We start from the raw sequence: 19,399 nt of genomic DNA, 5'->3' as shown, positions 1-19,399 counted from the left end.
CAGGCTTCTTCCGATTTATTCTATAGGAACCTATAGCGATATTAATTACACTACAAACACACATACTATTCAGTTTACAGCCCTGAAATATGGTAACTCCACTCCATTACTCAATTAACAAATATCTGATTTGCAGATATGGTAAATATGGTTAAACATGGAAAAAAAAAAAAAAAAAAAAAAAATTTTTTTTACTTCAGGCATTTAGGTTTATTTACAATGATGGTGTCATAGTGACACTGAGTTAATTACCCCTCCTCCAATATACCTGTTCCAGTCTCACCATTTCCCTATTTAAACATTAAACACACCACATAATGAAATCAAGATCTTTTTATTTTGTATTGCCTTTTTACAACCGTATCACTGACATAAGAATGATTTGCTGCTTTTCCCCCCATGGACAACTCTGGCACACAAAAGTTCAAATAAAAGTTAAAGACTGGGGTGTGGCTTCATTACAGTGATTTCTTGAACACTTGAAATAATTTTGGTAAAATAAGTAGCAAAACACTGAAACATCCAAAACGTTTTGGCCTTGTGTCTACCTAATTCACTTCACAGCAGCAGGATGAGCTGCACATTGTGGGATAAAAGAAGAAAAGTTATAAATTGGGCTTAAAGGGCCTATAAAACAATTATGCAAAGTGAGAAAGAAAAAAAGAAAAAGAGTTTTGCTGGGGGAATATGTAGGAAACCAGTCGTAACAGCTCAGCCTTAGTCCATGATCTGCGACATGGGCGTGTGTGGCGAGTGTGTCTGGGGTTCTCATACAGTGGAGGCTTGTTTTATATATGTAAGTCAAGCTTCTGTTGATTTCTGATTCTGATGCAGATTTCAGTCCTGCTTCATCACGTTAGGATGGTGTCGTCTATCTCTTCGTTAGAGTCTGGCAGGCTGGCGATCTTCTTCAAAGACCGGCGGTGACACTCTGCCAGCAGGTCGTTGCTGGCAGTGTCCAGAATGGCGGTAAAACTCTGAGTGGCAGAGGGAGAGAAAAGTGGAAATTAGAAGAAAAAAAAGAAAGGTATTCTCTCATGAGCATCATATCCATCTGTAACATCATACTGGAGACAGTCTGTGGTCTCACCTGCATGGTCTCCTCTCCCTCACGGAGCCGGAGCAGGTTGACGATGGTGTAGTCGCTCTGGGCCCTGACGCTGGTGTTCTTGTCCTTGGTGTTGTCCAGCAGACTCTTCAGCACGGGCTTGATGAGACTGGTCTCCATCAGGGGTGTGGCCGACTCTTTGAACACCCACCACAGCACCCGCTCTGACACCAGTCTGATGTCACTGGACTGATTCTGAAGACACTGTGGGGTCACACACACACACGGGCAGCTGTGGTCACTACACAAAACCTCCATCTGTTACACACTAGCAGCAGACTCTTTTCCCGCCTCACATCCTTATTTACATCTACTTGATATCCAACGTCCATCAGTCTGGTATTACATCTCACACTTGAACACTTTGGGAAATTAATAATTTATGGCTGATATTTCATTTCAGCTGGACTTGAGTGGATTGTATTTGACAACTGGTGTTGAATATCATCAATGAATGTATTCTGCTCTTCTCAAGTTTCTATTGGACTGGTCAATGACTTCACTTCATCATATTACTAACAATTCAGGATGTGCAATGCTAACCTAGTAATAGAAATAGAATGGGGAAATATACTGCAACACACTAGTTGTGCGTCATCAAACAACAAATGCCAAACCACAAACTCCAATCCTGTCTACTTGTTTCCTTTCTTTTTTAACAGCAGTATTAATAGATTTTACATTTTTATCATCATTTTAGTTAATGTGATACACAATTTAGCAAACAGTTGCACATTTATACATTCATACATTCAACAAACATGGAGCTGCATTATGATTTATTTGTTGTCATATCTTTCTCACTTCCTCCCATATAAAAAGGGCAGAAAGGGAAGTTAAAAGCTTGTGATATTGGTGTTGGAAAGCAACTTGGAAAGTAAATTACAAGTTACACTACAATAAATTAAGCTTCATTACACCGGACCTACCCCTAGAGAAAGGTAACAAGCTAAGCTACACCAACACAGAAAAGGCAGTTTTAAAGAGATCGTTCAACATTTTTGCAAATTGGCCCATTGCCATAATCCCTATAGTTTTAGGAGTAGGTTCCTTACCTTTAATTGTCGGTGCAAGCTGTTTTTAGAATGGCGGAGCAGAGCTGTAAGCTGCTCAGAGCTACGCTACAGAGGCTCATGGAATTTCTTGGTTTCCCTCATCAAACTCATCAAATACACAATCCAACAACTCCAAAACGCTCTGGTGGACAAGTTGTGACCTGCACATTCACCACGTTATGAGATAATGGAACGTTACGAGACAGAGTTGTTTTTGAGGTAAATTCATGCAAAACCACTGATGTGCGTTCCTGTCAGGGGCAGTTTTTCAGCAAGCAGTCTCTGCATTTGTCTCGAAAACGACTCTGTCTCACAACGTTCCGTTCTCATCTCCAATCTCCAATCTCATCGCGTGGTGAACGTGCAGGTCACAACTTGTCCACCAGAGCGTTTTGGAGTTGTTGGATTGTGTATTTGATGAGTTTGATGATAGAAACCAAGAAATCCCATTGGCCTCTGTAGCGTAGCTCTGAGCAGCTCGCGGCTCTGCTCCACCGTTCTAAAAATAGCTTGCCTACTGCTAATAGGGTTTATGGCAATGGACTAATTTGCCAAAATGTTGAACTATCCCTTTAAGGTAAACTACTTGTTTTTTTTAAACACCGATTGTGAACCAACATGAGACTGGGTGTAAGGGTAAGGGGCTGAGGAATGCATCATGTCAGTGAGCTGTACATACGGTAAAAATATAGACCTTTTCAGAGAGTATAAACAAATACAGGTGTTACCAAGGATACCAATTAAGGCTCCATTCCATTTAGTGTACCAGAGTGTTTTCTAATGAGCCACACCTGTCTTTGTTTATACTCTCTGAAAAGGTCTATACAGAAACAAGTGTGTGTGTTTGTTACAGGTTTACTGCCCTGTCGTACTCATCAGCCCAAGGATTGGTGTGTGTGATGTCACAGTCATGTGGAAGTGCTTCTGTGGCTGTGGGGCATCACATACTGATCCTTGTTTTATTTCTTTCTTCAGCAGAGAGACCCTCTGTACTTGAGCTTCAAAATGTTCAGATCATTCTAACTTGTGTGGATGCTGCTGCTGCTGCACTACTTCAATCAATTATAATACATACTATACATACTACTGAGGGGTTTACTGCATTACTGCCCAACACTGTTGATTACCAGCTGAATCAACCAGCTTTACCTTGACTAACTGTGTGATGATGCGCTGGGAAATACTGCCGCCTCCCTCCGTTCTGAGATTGTGTCTCATCAGGTATCCCATGGCTCTGATGCCACTGGTGGCGATGGGGATCTGGAAGAGGAGGGAGAAAACATCATCAGGGTTCCCACTCTTTTCTCGATAATAATAATCATTTTCCAGGACATTTTTCAGCTGTTGAAGTATGACAGACATGTTTCACGCCATACAGACAAGACATTCCCTGCCCCTTTCATGCTTTGGAGGAGTGTTCTTTTCAACAGTTGTACCTTATTTTGTACAGTGAACCAGTTTGTTTCTATGTTTATTCCTCTCTCATTCTCACCCCCAAAAGTCTGATTTAAAGATGTGTAGTCCATGGCTCTGCCTTATCTCTGAAATATTCTCTTACATGCTTAGAAATTATGAGGAAATGTATTATAGAAGAACGCAAAAACATGTTGTTTTTGTTTTTAAACCTTACCGAAAACAGCTGTGTCTACTGCTCATCTACTGTATCTGAGGAAACAATAGGTCCAATACTGGAAACTTTCATCAACTAAAAGTCTATAGTTTCCTCACTAGGCACTTTGGAAAAGAAATCCTTAGTGGGGTTTGAAAAAGTCAAATAGAGCCCAGGACATTTGACTTTTTTTCTCATTTCTATGTTTTCCATGACTGGAAATTTTCCAAGTTTTCCAGGTTTTCCAGGACGCGTGAGAACCCTGATTGTGTACTGATGGAGCTGAGGACAGGAATGACATGAAAAGCCTGTTTTAATTATGTTACAAAACACAGCTGGTGTGTGTAAAGAAAACAATTGCAAATACTGATTACTTCATTTTTCAATTATCTTGTTGAATCATTGTATCTCTACAGCAATGGAAATTTTCTTTCTTTTTTTTTTCTTTTCAGCAGAAGGCTGACAGCAGACAGGAGATGGTTAGCTTAGCATAGCATAGCATCAAGACTGGAAACAGGACCAACAGCAAATCTCACTAATGAACATGTTGCATCACATTAAAATCAACAGGTTGTGGTTAAATGTTGGGTTATGGGTTGGAATGTGTTGTGTCCAGGTGAAGTGGCTCTCTGGTGAAATGACTTCATTAAAGGTGACTCGAGCGTGATAGTGATGCAGCAGCCAAGTCTTCCGGCTCATCAGAGATGTGAGAAATGTTTTTAACAAAGAACCCAGAGCCAGACACAAACTCTCTCCTCACCCTGTCTGCTGTGGCGTTGGTCAGAACGGTTTCTGTCACAGTATCATAGTAGTCCTTCCCACACAGCTTCTCGGGGGCGGACTTGACGGCGATGGCCAGGGCCAAGCTACGACCGTGACGCACCATCCAGTCCACGCCGGACACGTCCGCTACAGGCAAAAAAATAAAAATAGAAATACCTTGTTTACTGGACAAATACTGTATATTATAAATACATTCATAAAAATGACATGAAATCTATAGTTGGTGCTGAAACTAGGTAGAAATACACTTCAGGTGATGTTGTAAGAAACAGCAGTTTGGGGCACTGAGGAGTCGGATATTAAAATTGTCAAAGCAACACAATAGAAGTGAACATCATGATGATTCAACATGTAAATACCGACCCAAGACGTGCTGAAGTAACACACTCTTCAGCTCCTCCTCCGACAGGAAGGCACACAGCTCACCAACACAGCCTGCCGAGGCCATTCGAGTTGCATCCTACACACGCACGCACAAACACACACAGCCAGTCAGGCAGAGACAGGTTGAGCGTCATTTATTCTCAAGCTGTAGGTTCAAAACCACCTTTTCAGAAAACCACATCCTCTCTGCCTGACTTCCGTTTTTTCTACTGTAATGAGACAGAAAGCTCCACCGCTGAACAGCTCTCTGTGAACTTTCCTTTCAAAGCGCTTAAACATTTACACTCAAGTTCATCGGTAATTACTTAATGTATTCAGTAGCAATTACACTGCCTGGGGTGAAAAAAAAACAAACAGGCATGTTGCAACAGAAAAATAAAAGTCTTCTCAGCTTTACTTATTGCTGCAAGGCATCTGCTCCCCCTGTCATACCTCATCATGTCCCAGCATGCCTAGTAATGTGGTGGTGATGTTCTTGCGGATGGTTGGGTCCACCTTTGACCCGGCTCCCTGGATGACAAACCTTAGAGCTTGGAGCATTGTCTCCCTGTGGCAGGACAAAGAGCACAATACACGCATAAGAATGACTGTATGTGATAAGAACAGAGCCGGACCAGTAACAAGAATTTAAAGATCAAATATGATCCTTCATATTTTTTTTTTGTTTGTTTTTTTAACCAGAATGAGGGTATGAAAAAAAAAAAATGAAAAAAATGAAAATGAGTTTTAGTGCTCTCTGGTGGACGAATTATGTGATGCAGACACAGACATTAATAATTATTTAATGACCAATCTGGTGATGTACTCAGGATTAACAAATTATTCACACGTTGTTTGATGTGCCTAGTTTTACTTGGGGCTGTTTTCACACATACCATCACATTTCCATTTCACTACATGTGACAGAACAGCAACTTTTTTCCCTATTGAGTGGACACACAGGCTGAGTTCAATGCAGTGATCAATTCTGCCTGTGACTCCTTAAGCTGGAGCCATGTGCCATCAAAGTTGAGGGATTTATGGAGGTTAAAAGAGGTAAACAAGCAGGAAAGACGGCATGAACTGTCTTGGGTCTTATGTATGATTCAGTTACACAATATTAAATTACAAGTCTGTATTAAATCAACAGCCACCGCCATCCTATACAGGAATCCAAAATGTGATTTGATAGGCACAGTCTACGTGAGAGTCTCTCGCCAATGATATTTGCAGTATCTGTCTCCTGTGAGAGCACTCACCTGACTCCAGAGTCCTCAGCGTTGCGGATGGCGGAGAGCTGCTCGGTGAACAGTGGGTCCACTTTGGTGTGGATGGACACCAGTTGGCCCAGAGCCTCGGCAGCTCTCAGTCTCACTGCGCGGCTCGAGTCCTGCAGGGCCTTCAGGAAGGTGGTCTGCAGCTGAGGGAGGAAGGGCTTCAGGGCGATGCCCACCTGGGAGAGGGAGGGGGGGTCCAGAGGTTAGAGGCAGAGTGGTGACTTTACACTCCCAAATGACAAAAATATGATAATGATGAATGAGAAATGTGATTATATGTGTCCCATGTGGAGATGCAGGTACAGACCTTTGCCAGCAGCAGGGTGAGAGTCTCCAGCAGAGCCGTCTTCACTGTCCAAGCAAAGCGGTCTCCCAAGATACGGATAAGAGGTCCGGTGATGTTGACGACAGACGGCCGCAGAGCCTCGGGAGACGTCAGTTTAATGACCCCTCCTAAAGCTTTAGCTGCCTCTTCTTTCTGCTCAGGGCTGCCAGTGAGGACCCCTTCTCTGAGGACAGGCAGGATGCAGGTCACACCCTGTGGACACAAATAAGATGAAGAACAGGCTGTTAGAAACCTTTATTTTGACTGATTTATCTATCATGTTCTTTTTTTGGAATTTGTGGAAGAATGAACTGTTTCCCAGAGTCCAAGATAACATATTTCAATTGCTTCACAAATGTTTGCTCATATTTGTGAAGATGGAACCAGTAGGTTTGAAACATCAATTCAATTGTCAAAAAGAGTTCTCACTGTGTTCAATTTTGCACAATCAGTTTTACCAGACACTACCAGAGAAATAGAATAACTGATTTCTTGGTTTCTTTAAGTGTGAACGCAACTACAGTCAGATACAGTATTAGCTCTTTTCCACTAGCGCGGTACGGCACGGCTCTACTCGTTTTTTTTGCTTTTCCACTAGCCCCTAGTACCTGGTACTTTTTTGGTAACGCCTCAGCCCGGGTTCCAAGTGATACTAACACATGACGTCAGCCGACTGCCTTCCACTGATTGGCCAGAGCGTCGTCACTGGAAGAGTCGCAAGTGTGACTTCCGACAGGAGAATCAAACCCGCTAAATTTAAAAACACACAAACAACAGCCCCCACTGATCTGTACTGAGACTGTTGTTGTTTTTTCATGTGAGTTAATTGACTGCTGTGAGGAAAACCACACTGTGGTCCATTAACGAGGTGCAGATGAGTGAGTTTGGAGCTGACGAGAGGATTGAAAAAAGAGACCGAGACGACGTGGCCGTAGCCGCCGTGATATGACGACCCCGACCCCACTGAGGAGGAACTATGAAGAACTCAGTTGTAATGGAAAAGCACCGTGCCGTGACTGTGTCGTGGAAAAGCGCCATATGTGACATATGGGAACCAGACTCTTGTCCACAGGTGTGTCAGGGCAAAGTTGCGGTCATTTGCCGATATAAAGGCTCAGGAAGACAAAGGGATTAGAAAAATGCAAGAATGACATCACATAGCTGTGATGATGTCACTGGTTATTGTGTCAGGAGGAGCCGTCTTACCTTCTTGGGCAGACAGAAACCGGGCAGGTGCTGACCCTTCACGTCCGCTGCTGCTGATCTAATGTCTCGGTGCAGGTCGTCAATCAGAGCCAGCTGGCTGCTCGCATCCAGCTTCTGCAGAACAATAAGGAACAGCACTTCATGTTAGATTCTGTTTGCACCATGTTGTATAACAGGCTATACACAGGAACCTTGAAGTTAATTCTAATACCTTTTTAAGACTTTTTCAAGACCTTCTCAATATTTTTCAATACCTCACCGCCACTTCAAGCTGTAACCATTTACATCAGTGACACTTTTAAGTCAACAGTTTTAGTTTGTGATAAAGACTAGAATTAAAAATAGGTTAGGATAATAAATCAAAGGCAAAGTTTATCAAAAAAAAAACATTGCTCCACTCTCAAAAAACAAAAACAATCTTCTTTTTCTATGTACCGGTTCATCTTTGTTTTTTTTAAATTCAAATTTAAATTTAAATTCACACACTTTTACAATGTTTTTTTAGGACTCAAACTCTTGGACAGCTAATTAAAAAAAAAACCTTAAAAATTTAAAACTTTATTAAGCCGTGAAAAGACTTTTCAATACTTTTTAAGGGTCTTAATTTTCCCAAAATTGATTTATCACCTTTAAATACTTTTCAAGACCCCCGGATACCCTGTATAAACCTAAACAGTGAAACTGTGCCACCTCCACATCATCACAAAGACAACTTTATACTACTTTTCATTCTCGTGTCAACGCACCTTGGTGATGGAGTTGATGGTGTCCCAGCTCTGAGCCAGGACGTCTGGGTTGGAGTCATTGAGAAGGCGGATGAGGCCTGACAGTAAGGTGCGTGTGTGGTTGCTGTAGTCCAGGCGTGTACGAGCAAAGTAGGCGTTGAGGATGGTGACGGCGGCCTGTCTGAGGCCGGGGTCGGCGGCGCGCGTGGACTCCAGCAGGTCCTCTATGATGATGCGCTGTCCCACTTCGTCTTCCACCGACAGGATCACCGTCTGGCAGCTGCACAACTCCTGAGGAGAGGGTCGTTCACCAAGGATACAATTAGCAACCAAGGGCAGAGGCACGTCAGGATTATTGAATCTTATCATTTGCGAGTGACGGCGTTACCTGCGCTTCATCCTCCGTTCCCAACTTTCCTTTGAGGGAGGAGAGCAGAGCAGGCAGGATAACCCCCAGGTGGCGTGTCAGAGCGTCTCCAGCCACAGCGGACAGGAAGGCCAGCACACGGGTGTTGACAGGAGGAGCAGTCAGCTGGTAGAGTGAGGAGGGTAGGGGGGGGCATCAGATTTAAACCAGTCATGTACAACAATGTGGACAAACAAAGGAGAAACCTGAGTGTAAACGTTACCTTTGGAACCAGGTAAGGCAGCACAGAGCGACTCTTCACCGCCATGACCTGCTTCAGACCATCCAAAGCAAACTCCGCTGTGTCTTCATCATCCTAGGGAAAGATATTGAGCGTGTTAAAGGTCAGAATAAAACATTTTTCATGCGATCTGGATTTCAGACTGCGTCCTTGCCGCCTCACCAGCTGTTTGAGCAGCGTGGGCAGAATGTCGTCCAGCGCCTGGTGACCGATGGTTGCGTGGAGCTGCTCGAAGGTTTTGGCGGCGGCCTCTCGGACCTCCTCCAGGGGGTCGCAGAGAGCCTTCCTGACTGTGGGGACCAGGGACTCGGAGAAGACCAGCACCTGCAGGGCAAACACCACCAGGTTAATAACAGTCAATCATGTTTATTACAGTTCTCACACTTCTCATCTAAGCTTTTTTAAATTTAGATTATGAACTAAGAGTGATGATCAAAGGACTGAGACAAAGACAGTAAAAAGGAATCTTAATTTTTAACAATTGAGCAAAGGATTAATAAACTAACCTTATCTTTTGCTTCACTTTGTAAACTGTCTATTATTTAATAACGGTACATTCCAATAAATGAAAAAGAGAGAGTTAAAAGTTATATTTTAAATTTTTGGTAACACTTAATAATAAGTACACACTATTAAGCATTACCATAGTTAAGCATTAATAAATACTAAATTCATCATTTATAACACATGAATACTCATTAGAATGTACAACAACAACAACAATTTTATTTATATAGCACATTTCATGCGACAAGCGCAAACTCAATGTGCTTTGTAGTTTGTAGTTTATAAACAGTTAAAAAAATTTACTCATCATTGTTAATAACTGTGTTTATAAACTACATACTAATGAGTATCGATGTGTTATGATGAATTAAGTATTTAAAGGGGAACTATGCAAGTCAGATCGCTTTGCTAACCCTCCTCTCCTCCATGTGCATTTGTTTTCAACAAAGCCGGCGAGAAATCAATCCATGGAGCAGTGGATAACATTATATCTAGGGCTGACCCAAAAAAAATCGAAGCTTCGAAGCTTCGTTCGTTGCCATGGTAATCGATCATGAAGTCCGTGATCAATTTTTTCTTTTCTTTCCTTTTTTCCTTTTTGACACCGGTTCTCATCGGCAATTGTTACATTATAATGAGTAGGCGACTTGGCATCCTGGAAACCTGCCTGATTTTGGAGATATGCAGTGTTTGTTTGCCATTACTTTCATTATTTCCGCTACGATCGGGTTTTTCTGTGCAAATAACCTGTTTTAAAATAGTATTTTATTTATATGCCTCTTAAAAAGAAACCATCCTCTAATCACTAATCAAAAACATGGAATTGAAGTTCTGCTCTGAATCCTGGGAGCATCCAGTTTTTAAATACGTTGACTTGTCACAGCGATGACATCATGAAAGATCTAAATATAGGTTGAGTGGGAAGGTGCGGTGGTCAAATCCACCTCTGTGGTAGATCCCACATGACATTTTACCAGGATGACAGGCACAGATTCACAAGGTGAAAACACCACCTGTTACCCTCCGGCATTAATAATTCTAACAGCATTCGTGAGTCACTGCTGCTGTGTGCGACAATAACCCCCCCGCCCCCCCTCAAACCCACTGGCTGTGATGCTACATGCTTGCATAATGGATGAAAAATGTGTGTCTAACAGCATCTGCATGACTCACCGCGTCTTTGCTGGTGGACTTCATGATCTCACTCAGGCCGATGCAGACGCCCTGTCTCTCGTCGCTCTTGTCGGAGCGCAGCCCCTCCTCCAGGATGGGAATGATCTCAGGAAGGATCTTCTCTCCGAGCTTCCGCACCAGGTCGCCCAGAGTACGAGCAGCGATCTAAAACCACATGGTCACACAGCGTCGGTGAGTGTGGGTACTTTCACAGTGACGGGAGGAGACAAAAAATGACACAAAACACAGAAACACAGGGTTTAAAGTTGTGAATGAGTTGTACCGTTCTCTTGTCAGGGCAGGTGGAGGCCAGGAAGCCCAGCAGGAGAGTGAAGAGTGTTGGAAGGATCTCTCGGAGAGTTCTGGGTGTGTTGGACACCACGATCTTCCACACGTGGAGGGAGGCCTGTCGGACCACCAGCTGGGTGTCTGAACGGCCCATGTAGAGACCAGACAGGACGCGGTTACGCCGCTCGGCACCAAGAGAGGAAATGATGGCCTGTGAGGAAGACGGTCAAAGGTCAGCAATCATTGACAAACCCATGTTCAATGCTCGAAAAAAACAACAACAAAAAAACAACACTGCTGTGATGTTATGTATTAACTGGATAAAAGTGTAGAGGAATTCTTACTTTATTGGACGCAGCTGTTCCAAAGTTGTCATCCTCACACGCCGTTTCTGTGGTCATCTTTCCTGTTACTCCAGAGATGTGGAACAGCAGATCTCCAAGCAGCTGCACAGAGCTGAACCTGTAAAACAAAAACAAAACAGCACAGATCAACAGTTAGTCAATGAATAATGTTAATTTTTTTAAACACTATTTTTAATTTTCCAATGATCATATAAAACAATCATATTCTCTGTTTTACAAATAACCACAGAAAAACAATCCCGAAAATAAACACAAACGTGTTGTTGTGTGTTCAGGTCTGACCTGATTCTCCACAGGTCGTCAAACAGGCCCTGCTCCAGCTCGGGCAGCAGCAGTGCGATGGCGGTCTCGGCGTACATGCTGATGATCCTCTGTCCGGCTCTCAGCGCCGTGTCTCTCACGTACTCGTTCTCATCGGCCAGAGCCTGCAGGTCGACACACACACGACACAGGTAAGTGTGGGCTGCACAGTGTTATACAGTCATTCAACTACTTGAGTCTATGACAAGCCAACTTCCACATTAAGATGTATTTTGAGTCATCATGGTAACCATCCTGCAATATACCAATTCATATATACACTCCTGCTGATCATCAATACATACATCATACGAGATAGAGTTGTTGTCGAGGCAAATGCGTAGCAGGTCACAACTTGTCCATGAGAGTGTTTTGGAGTTGTTGGATTGTGTATTTGATGAGGGAAACCCAGAAATACCATATGCCTCCGTAGCGTAGCTCTGAGCAGCTCGTATCTCTCCCCCGTAACAAACCTACTGCTATGACTATAGGTAGGCCTGGGACGATAATCAATAAATCAATTAATCGCACGATAAATGAAAATGAACTCGATAGTTTTTCCGGCCTCGATAAATTGCCATGTGTATGCGCCATGGATGTATGGTATGCGCACGTATTTGTTTTCCTGGTCTCTTCCTCCAACCAGGCTGGATGACAAGAGGCTTCACTCTGTGCATCGGTCTCAGCACCTGGGCCGTTTGTTTTGCAGAATGAAAGGAGTGAACCCTCTTTTCAGTCATCCAGGATCTTTGTTTCCCAGAATGCATTTGGCAGCGCTAGCTGTAAAGCTAAGCAGCTAAAAGCTATTTTACCGTAACTCTTGCTGCGGCGCTGTTAACACGTCACTTTTTAAAGTTTTAATATTTTTTCATGCCAGAAAGTCACAGTTTAGGCCCCCAGTCTGTGGTCAGTTTATCCACATATCGCCTGTTGGGAGTTTTCCTCCGACGTTTTTGGAGCTAATGTGGTAGCAGCGAGCAGGAGGAGCGGGGCTTCCCACAGTCTGCAGCCGTCTGCAGCAGCTCACTGGCCAGTCAACCTCCGTCATTGGGGGAGAAAACGACTACGAAAACGTATCAGCAGGTTTTTAGAGGTTTACCGCCGGCTGGATTAATACTTTTTAGGAGATAAATGCTAGTCTCATTGATGAAATCTTACATCTGTGGAAGTCATATTAGTTTGTTTGAATGAAAAGTGGAGCTTCAGTGTAACGTTATTGGACAGAAGAGCTGCACTGCACTGTTTATTATTTTTTGTTTATTTTATTTATTTAGGATAGTAGCTATATAAGTTCTTGTCATTCCAATTACAATGGTTAAAAAAAAATACTCATGAGAAATAAAAGTTTATCGCATTTAAAAGGGTCTACTTTCATTATTATGAAATATTATTATTATATTAGTGGTTAATATGTCTCAAAAAATTTGTCAATAATATCGTTTATCGTCAATAATTTGTGGGACAATATATCGTCCAGCAAAATTTATTATCGTCCCAGGCCTAACTATAGGGATTATGGCAATGGGCCAATTTGCCAAAATTGTTGAACTATCCCTTTTAGACTAAGTCCATGTGGTATGAACTCTACCAAATGAGCCACTGAGACGCTACATGATGTAATACTGATGCCTGTAATTCTGCTCTGCTCAGGTTAAGACTCAGGGCTAAACAGGAAAAACAAAGTCAAAATATTTTTTGCCAACAAACCTTGAGAATGCAGGGGATGATGGGCCCAACGTAGGGAGTGAACTTGTCTCCAAAGGTGAGGGGCAGGTAGATGAACATCATGATGTATCCGTCTCTGACATGGGAGGCGATGTCGATCTTGCTGGCTGTCTGCACCACATCTGGCATCAGCTTGTCCAGCTTCTCCACTCCCAGTCCAGCCATCACCTCAGCCAGACCTGAGGGCCACAACACACCGGTCACTCAGCTGCTGGGCGATACGAGGCACAAAACGAAAAACACAGGAACACAGAGAAGAAAAGACCGACCTTGTGCAGCTCCGGAGCGATCCACGGAGCTCTGCTCAGATGCCAGCGTTTCCATGAGCCACGGCAGCAAGTCGTCGAAGCAGGACTCGCCCATCCCTTTCACCATGGCACCCAAGGCCTTGGCGGAGACAGTACGGACCTGGAGAGGAGGAGAAGTGCAGCTATAACTTCAGCTGTATACAGCAGGGCATGTTTCACTTAGTTGTACTGTGTAAAGCAGGTGAAATGAAAACTCCAGAGACACTAAGCTGAAAGGAAACCCTGAGTTCTGGCTGATTTAAAAGAATCAATTTGCAGAAGTGAAGAGAAGATAATCTAAATTTTGATTTTATTTTGATTTATTATCCCACGGCCAAAGATTAGTCTGTCATTAATGTAAAGACAGACATGGCAACATCTGTTTTATCATTAAAATATTACACAGTGGTTTCATCCACGCTGTCCATCTAGATATCACTTCTCTCATCTTGTGATTGCTCACACAGATGAACATTCCTGCCTTAGTTTCACATCATAGCGATTATGATTGGAAATTATGTGGTGAATATTTGTGAGTGAGGATGATTGTAGTGTAGCTGAGAAGACGTTTAAAAACTGTGTTTGAAAGTGAGTGAATGCAGGCTGCTGATGGTGTGAGATTAAAGTTCCTATTTTTACATTTACTACTCGTTGTAAAATCACATGACATGTTATGTGATTTTTCAAGTAAAATATAATGCTGAGCAATTTTTCAAATGTAAAATAGTTATATAAAACCTTCCACTAAGATTAAACCTTGGCATTTTGTCTGGTTTCATCCTGCAGCTGGCACTTTGTCCTCATCAGGTTACAGCTGAATAAATACAGTACAGTAGAAGAGCTGGCACCAAACGCACCTCTGGCACCGGGTCCAACAGAGACGTCTTCAATCCAGGAATGACACTTGGCAGGTAGGGAGAGAGATCCTGTGAATAATAAAACACATCCCGTCGTAAACAAGATGCCAGTCTGTGTAACTAATGGTCTATAGCTCTGTAATATTTCTTCAGTGCTGTATACCTTCTGATCAGTGAGGGAGTACATGTTGCCAATGATCTGCGCGGCCATCTTGCGGGTGTCAGTGGAGCGGTCCTGGAAGGCTCTCTGGACGATGGGCATGATGAGGGCCAGTGAGGCGGCGTCGATGAAGTGCACAAACTTGGTGTCCAGCAGAGTCTGCAGGCAGGTCTGGGTCCTCCTGGACGGGTCAGTGAGGGCGTCCAGCAGGATGGGGGTGATGGCTGACGGAGCAACAATGAGGTCACTATTTAGAATACTGGAACATTAGACATCAGGACTAAACAGAAAATAAAATCTTATGTTTTGGCTGTAAACCTCCTGCTGCATTATGTGATTTAATGCACACAGATGAATGAATCTAAATCTGAAAGAACCGGTGCCCTGTGTTCTTTGTGATTTAGACAGACAGGAAAGCAAACCTTTGTCAGGCTGAATATGCTTGACTAGATAAAGACCTCAAGTGATGAGGCCTGTTGTATTACTAATCACACTAATCACACTATAACCTGGAAATTACAATCTATGAGGTTTATAATAAAAGTTTGTCTCATCTTAATGAAAAAATGAAAGAGATACATGAAGAAAAAAAAAGTTTTTTTTTGTGTTTTTAAAAAGCCCCTTCGGGCCCATGATTCAGAACAGTTTACGAGACAAAGGTCACGTGCATAAGCTCAGTCCCATGCTGCTGAGCCCCTTACCCAGGATTTCAGGGTTTCTGATAACAGAGCCGATCAGTCGGAGTGCCTGCTGGCCGGCCTTCTGGACCTTCACATGGGAGTCAGTCAGCACTTCGGTCAGTTTGGGCACAATGCTGGGCAGACAGGAGGACAGCTGCTTGGGGGCGCAGAAAGCCATGGCACCCAGCAACTCCACTGAACCTGGACAGTGAATAGAAGGTACAAGATTATAAGACCAAGAAGTTACTGCCTAGAATACTAAATAAAGCACTTTCTTACTACAACACAGATGTTATTACTGACATTCAACAACTAATCTATTGCTAACTATTGTTAGTTAGCAAACAGTTTGTGCAAACATAACACAGTCAATGTATAGTCGTATTTATGGTGGGCCATAATTGGGCAAAAAATCGATACAGCATAGTATTGCAATGTTTTGCATGGCAATATTATATCAATATACAGACGCCAAGTATCGATCCAAGTTTGTCTTATTAGAAAAAACAGATAATAACAAAGTTTTCCTTTGGCGACATCATTAGCAGTTGAAAAGAGCTAATAAATTGCAATATATTGCAGCATATTGCAATATTTTTAAAGGTTGAATTGTGGAGAATGCTTATTAAAAGCTATATTTTTTCAAAAACAATACACCCACGGGGCGTTTAGAGGGGTGTAGAATACAAGTATTACTTTTCCATAAAAGTCTGAATTAAATAATTTAAGAAATTTTGACGAGTTTGACAATGACTTCCTGTTTACCCCGTACCAGCCAGTGGCCGGCATTGGGGGTCACTTCTCTGCTGTTTTGCTAAGCCTCCTCCCGGTCATGTGCATTTGTTTGCAATGAAGCCTTTTACAATCAATCGGTGGATTGATGGATTATCATGTACATGTTACGAAGCATGTATCTGTGTAGTCTTATCTGTCATGAACAACAGATAACAGTTCACGGTGCGCGTTTGTGTCGCGGACTTGCGGTGCCACCACAACATCACAATTAGTCCGAAGCTGTTTAATGAAGGTAAAAATGAAGCATAAGGTAAATATCCTGTGTAGTTCTTCTCCTCTGTGTTCCTCAGATCAGGACGGCGTCCCTAGCAATGGTGTGTTATACTTAACAGTCTGGCAACCGACTTCTGGAATTATTTTTCTGTTGTTGTAATTCCTATCTTGATCAATAGATGGTGGTATTCTGCTCATTCTCCATATTCAACCTTTAAAACCGCAATAATATCATATTGAGAAACTGGTATCGTGATAACATTGTATCGCAGGGCCTCTGGTGACTCCCACCCCGACCAATAATTTTACATTCCAGACCTGTCTAGAAACTATAGAGAGGCTCCTCACCTGCTTTAGTTCTCCAGGACTCTTCCTCAAGGGCCACCAGCAGGGAGGGGAGAACGAGCTTCACTCCGTGGGCACTCAGGTTCCTCATCACAGCTTTAGCACAGTCGTCTGCAGCCTGGGGGAGAAGACGGGGGTACAAACATTAGACAGGGATCAGAACATCACATTAAGTGAGATATTAATGCAGAGGAGACGGTGGACCTAGGATCATTTCTGCCCTCTCACCTCTCTGACGTACTGGTTTCCATCCCCAAAGCAGAGCAGGAGGTGAGGCAGCACGTGGACCACGTATGGTTCAAACAGCTTCCCCAACATGTTACAGAGCATCTCAAAGGCAAACAGTGCTCCTGCAGAACACACACAGTTGGTCAGTAACTTCTTATTAGTTGGTCTAGAAATATTTAATATAATAGCTGACATCCTGAGTGTCCGTATGGCTGCTGGTAGTTGTGTGCTTGATATAAATAAATAAAAAAACACTACACATTTTGTTGGGAGTACTGGATGCAAATTGCCAGCAGATTGTAAACACAATTATTCTTTTGGGGAAAATATTTATATTTAAGACCCAATCAAAAAGGGACTTGAATTTGGATTTAAAGTGCAAAGTCAATTTCTTCTGGAAAAAAATGATCGCAACAAATCAAGACAAGTTCAGACAAGGTAGAAATGCATAACAAAAAATGGGAAAAATTTAAAGCTCAAGTAAGCGGAATGTTTGTGTTAATAGAAGTCTTAAATAGTTATATCTTCCAACAGCAATCACTTATATAGAGTGTTTGATCTGAAACACGGGTCTGTCAGTCACTCTGCTCTGCTGTAAGCTGAGGGGAAAACTTTCCTTGTATCCTACAACCTTTATCCACTGAGGAGAGAGAACTTTTTACTCTTTTGTTTTGTTTGTCTTGTTTTTGATCAGTGTATTGTCAGTTTATACATTTTGTATGTCATTGCCTGTTTCCATTAAATTAAAAATATATATATGATAAAAACTGTGTACGCATAATCAGATGTAAATGAATCCAAAGCCAAACAGTGGTTTGGTTGGACAATCGTCACTGACCTTCCCTCCGTCTGAAGTTCTTCTTGTCCTGGATGGCGTCGGTCAGCGTGGTCATGATCTCTTGCTGTTTGAGTGCCAAGATCCCGAGACCTTTGACGAGGCCGGCCAGTCCGTACGCCGCTCCCTTCCTCTCTGCGTACTTGTCGCTCTCCAGCAGCAGCTGCAGCAGGTTCCTTACAATCCCTGCAGCATCCTCCTTGATGGCAGGAACTAAAGGAGGTAAACAACTGGCAACAGACTCCTGGACCTGATGGGGGGGGGTGACAAACCACATGAGAAAATGTGTTGAATTTTTAATTTCTATCCTGATGAAAAGAATGAAAGGGCAGTAGGAAAGTGAGAGCTGTGTGAAATAATTCACTTCCAACGTACCTGCTGTGAAGGTGTAGAGAGGGCAGTGATGAGCTTGGCCACGATAGGTTTGACCTTGGGGTCATTTTTGTCCAGATGTTTGGCCAAGGAGCCCATGAGAATGACCACGCTCTGACGGACAGAGTCGTAGCTGGCATCCTGGGGGGCGTTCTTCAGAAACTCCTCAAACACCGGCAGCAGGGAGCTCACGTTGTCCTGTTGAGACAAGGCAGAGACATCAGGTACAGCGCAAGCCATGAAGGGTCATATCAAAGTTCATGTTTGAAACACATCTGTGTTTAACATGAAGCTCGGAGACAAAAAAAAGTGAGCCGTACCTTTCCGTGTGTGTTGAGCGCTGAGAGAGCAGCGTCCAGCATGCAGCGCCGCACCTCAGTGTGGCGGTCGTTGAGAGCGTCGGGAACAAAGAAGAGGAACAGAGGGGTGACCTGAGCCTCATCCAGATACTGGGACAGCTTGTTCAGAGCCAGAGCGATGCCGCACCTGACAGAGAGATGTGTTTGACAGAAGAGCTTAGGGCACAAGGAGGAACATCTACATTTATGATAGAATTATATATACTCTTTTAGAATAGGAATGGCATTTACAATGGCATCAGATATACCGTACCGTATAACTACTAATTATAATATTATAATTTTAATAAACCAGGACTGAGGCTATCTGAATGTACAGTATGACAAGCATGTCCCGGCCATTTCCTGATATCAAGATTGCTGTTTTTCAGTGTCCTATCTCTCATTAATAAGTCTAATTATCATATAATTGTGATTAATTATGCATTCATGAACTTAGGTCCCAGATTTACCTGGCCTCCCACTGGTCGGGTGGAGCTTCAGAGATGACTCTGCCCAGAGCGTCCAGCACAGGAGGTGGTCTCTGAAAATTGATCATTTAAAACCATCAAACTTGGTTTCAGAGTGATAAAAGTATAATAGTGATGATGCGATTTAGCCACAGGTCAAGGTCTCACATAGAGTTTCTGGTGGTAGAGCTCAGTCAGCTGGCCGAGCACCGCAGGAGACTGGTCTCTGTACTCAGACACGGCGGTTGACAGAGCTTCAGCCGCGGCAGTGCGGACGGCTTCCTCGTGGTGGGTGACGTCCCCGATCAGCAGGGTGCACAGCTCTGGGACCAGCTCCAGACCCAGAGACTCCCAGAGTCTGAG

At 43.1% G+C, this 19,399-nt stretch overlaps 1 protein-coding gene across 1 annotated transcript in view; it reads right to left on the bottom strand.

Annotated features, from left to right (window-relative positions):
* Nucleotides 1-324: 324 nt before the first annotated feature.
* The window catches only part of gcn1 (GCN1 activator of EIF2AK4), a 35,424-nt gene continuing 16,349 nt past the window's right edge, over nt 325-19,399 (bottom strand). The window contains exons 28-56 of the mRNA XM_083979319.1: nt 19,205-19,394; nt 19,040-19,110; nt 18,549-18,714; nt 18,232-18,426; nt 17,860-18,106; nt 17,022-17,143; nt 16,797-16,911; nt 15,462-15,641; nt 14,764-14,984; nt 14,601-14,669; nt 13,726-13,864; nt 13,439-13,635; nt 11,714-11,856; nt 11,411-11,528; nt 11,062-11,277; nt 10,779-10,943; nt 9,261-9,422; nt 9,081-9,173; nt 8,840-8,983; nt 8,473-8,742; nt 7,727-7,840; nt 6,503-6,733; nt 6,178-6,371; nt 5,372-5,486; nt 4,919-5,015; nt 4,533-4,681; nt 3,313-3,423; nt 1,091-1,312; nt 325-977 (exon numbers count right to left, since the gene is read on the bottom strand). Coding sequence (XP_083835445.1) covers nt 852-977; nt 1,091-1,312; nt 3,313-3,423; nt 4,533-4,681; nt 4,919-5,015; nt 5,372-5,486; nt 6,178-6,371; nt 6,503-6,733; nt 7,727-7,840; nt 8,473-8,742; nt 8,840-8,983; nt 9,081-9,173; nt 9,261-9,422; nt 10,779-10,943; nt 11,062-11,277; nt 11,411-11,528; nt 11,714-11,856; nt 13,439-13,635; nt 13,726-13,864; nt 14,601-14,669; nt 14,764-14,984; nt 15,462-15,641; nt 16,797-16,911; nt 17,022-17,143; nt 17,860-18,106; nt 18,232-18,426; nt 18,549-18,714; nt 19,040-19,110; nt 19,205-19,394 — 4,582 coding nt within the window. The 3' untranslated portion in view covers nt 325-851. The remainder of the gene's footprint in view (nt 978-1,090; nt 1,313-3,312; nt 3,424-4,532; nt 4,682-4,918; nt 5,016-5,371; nt 5,487-6,177; nt 6,372-6,502; nt 6,734-7,726; nt 7,841-8,472; nt 8,743-8,839; nt 8,984-9,080; nt 9,174-9,260; nt 9,423-10,778; nt 10,944-11,061; nt 11,278-11,410; nt 11,529-11,713; nt 11,857-13,438; nt 13,636-13,725; nt 13,865-14,600; nt 14,670-14,763; nt 14,985-15,461; nt 15,642-16,796; nt 16,912-17,021; nt 17,144-17,859; nt 18,107-18,231; nt 18,427-18,548; nt 18,715-19,039; nt 19,111-19,204; nt 19,395-19,399) is intronic.

Source organism: Trachurus trachurus, assembly GCF_905171665.1.
Source record: "Trachurus trachurus genome assembly, chromosome: 9".
NCBI classification, from domain to species: Eukaryota; Metazoa; Chordata; class Actinopteri; order Carangiformes; family Carangidae; genus Trachurus; species Trachurus trachurus.
This window is presented reverse-complemented; position numbering and strand designations above follow the sequence as displayed.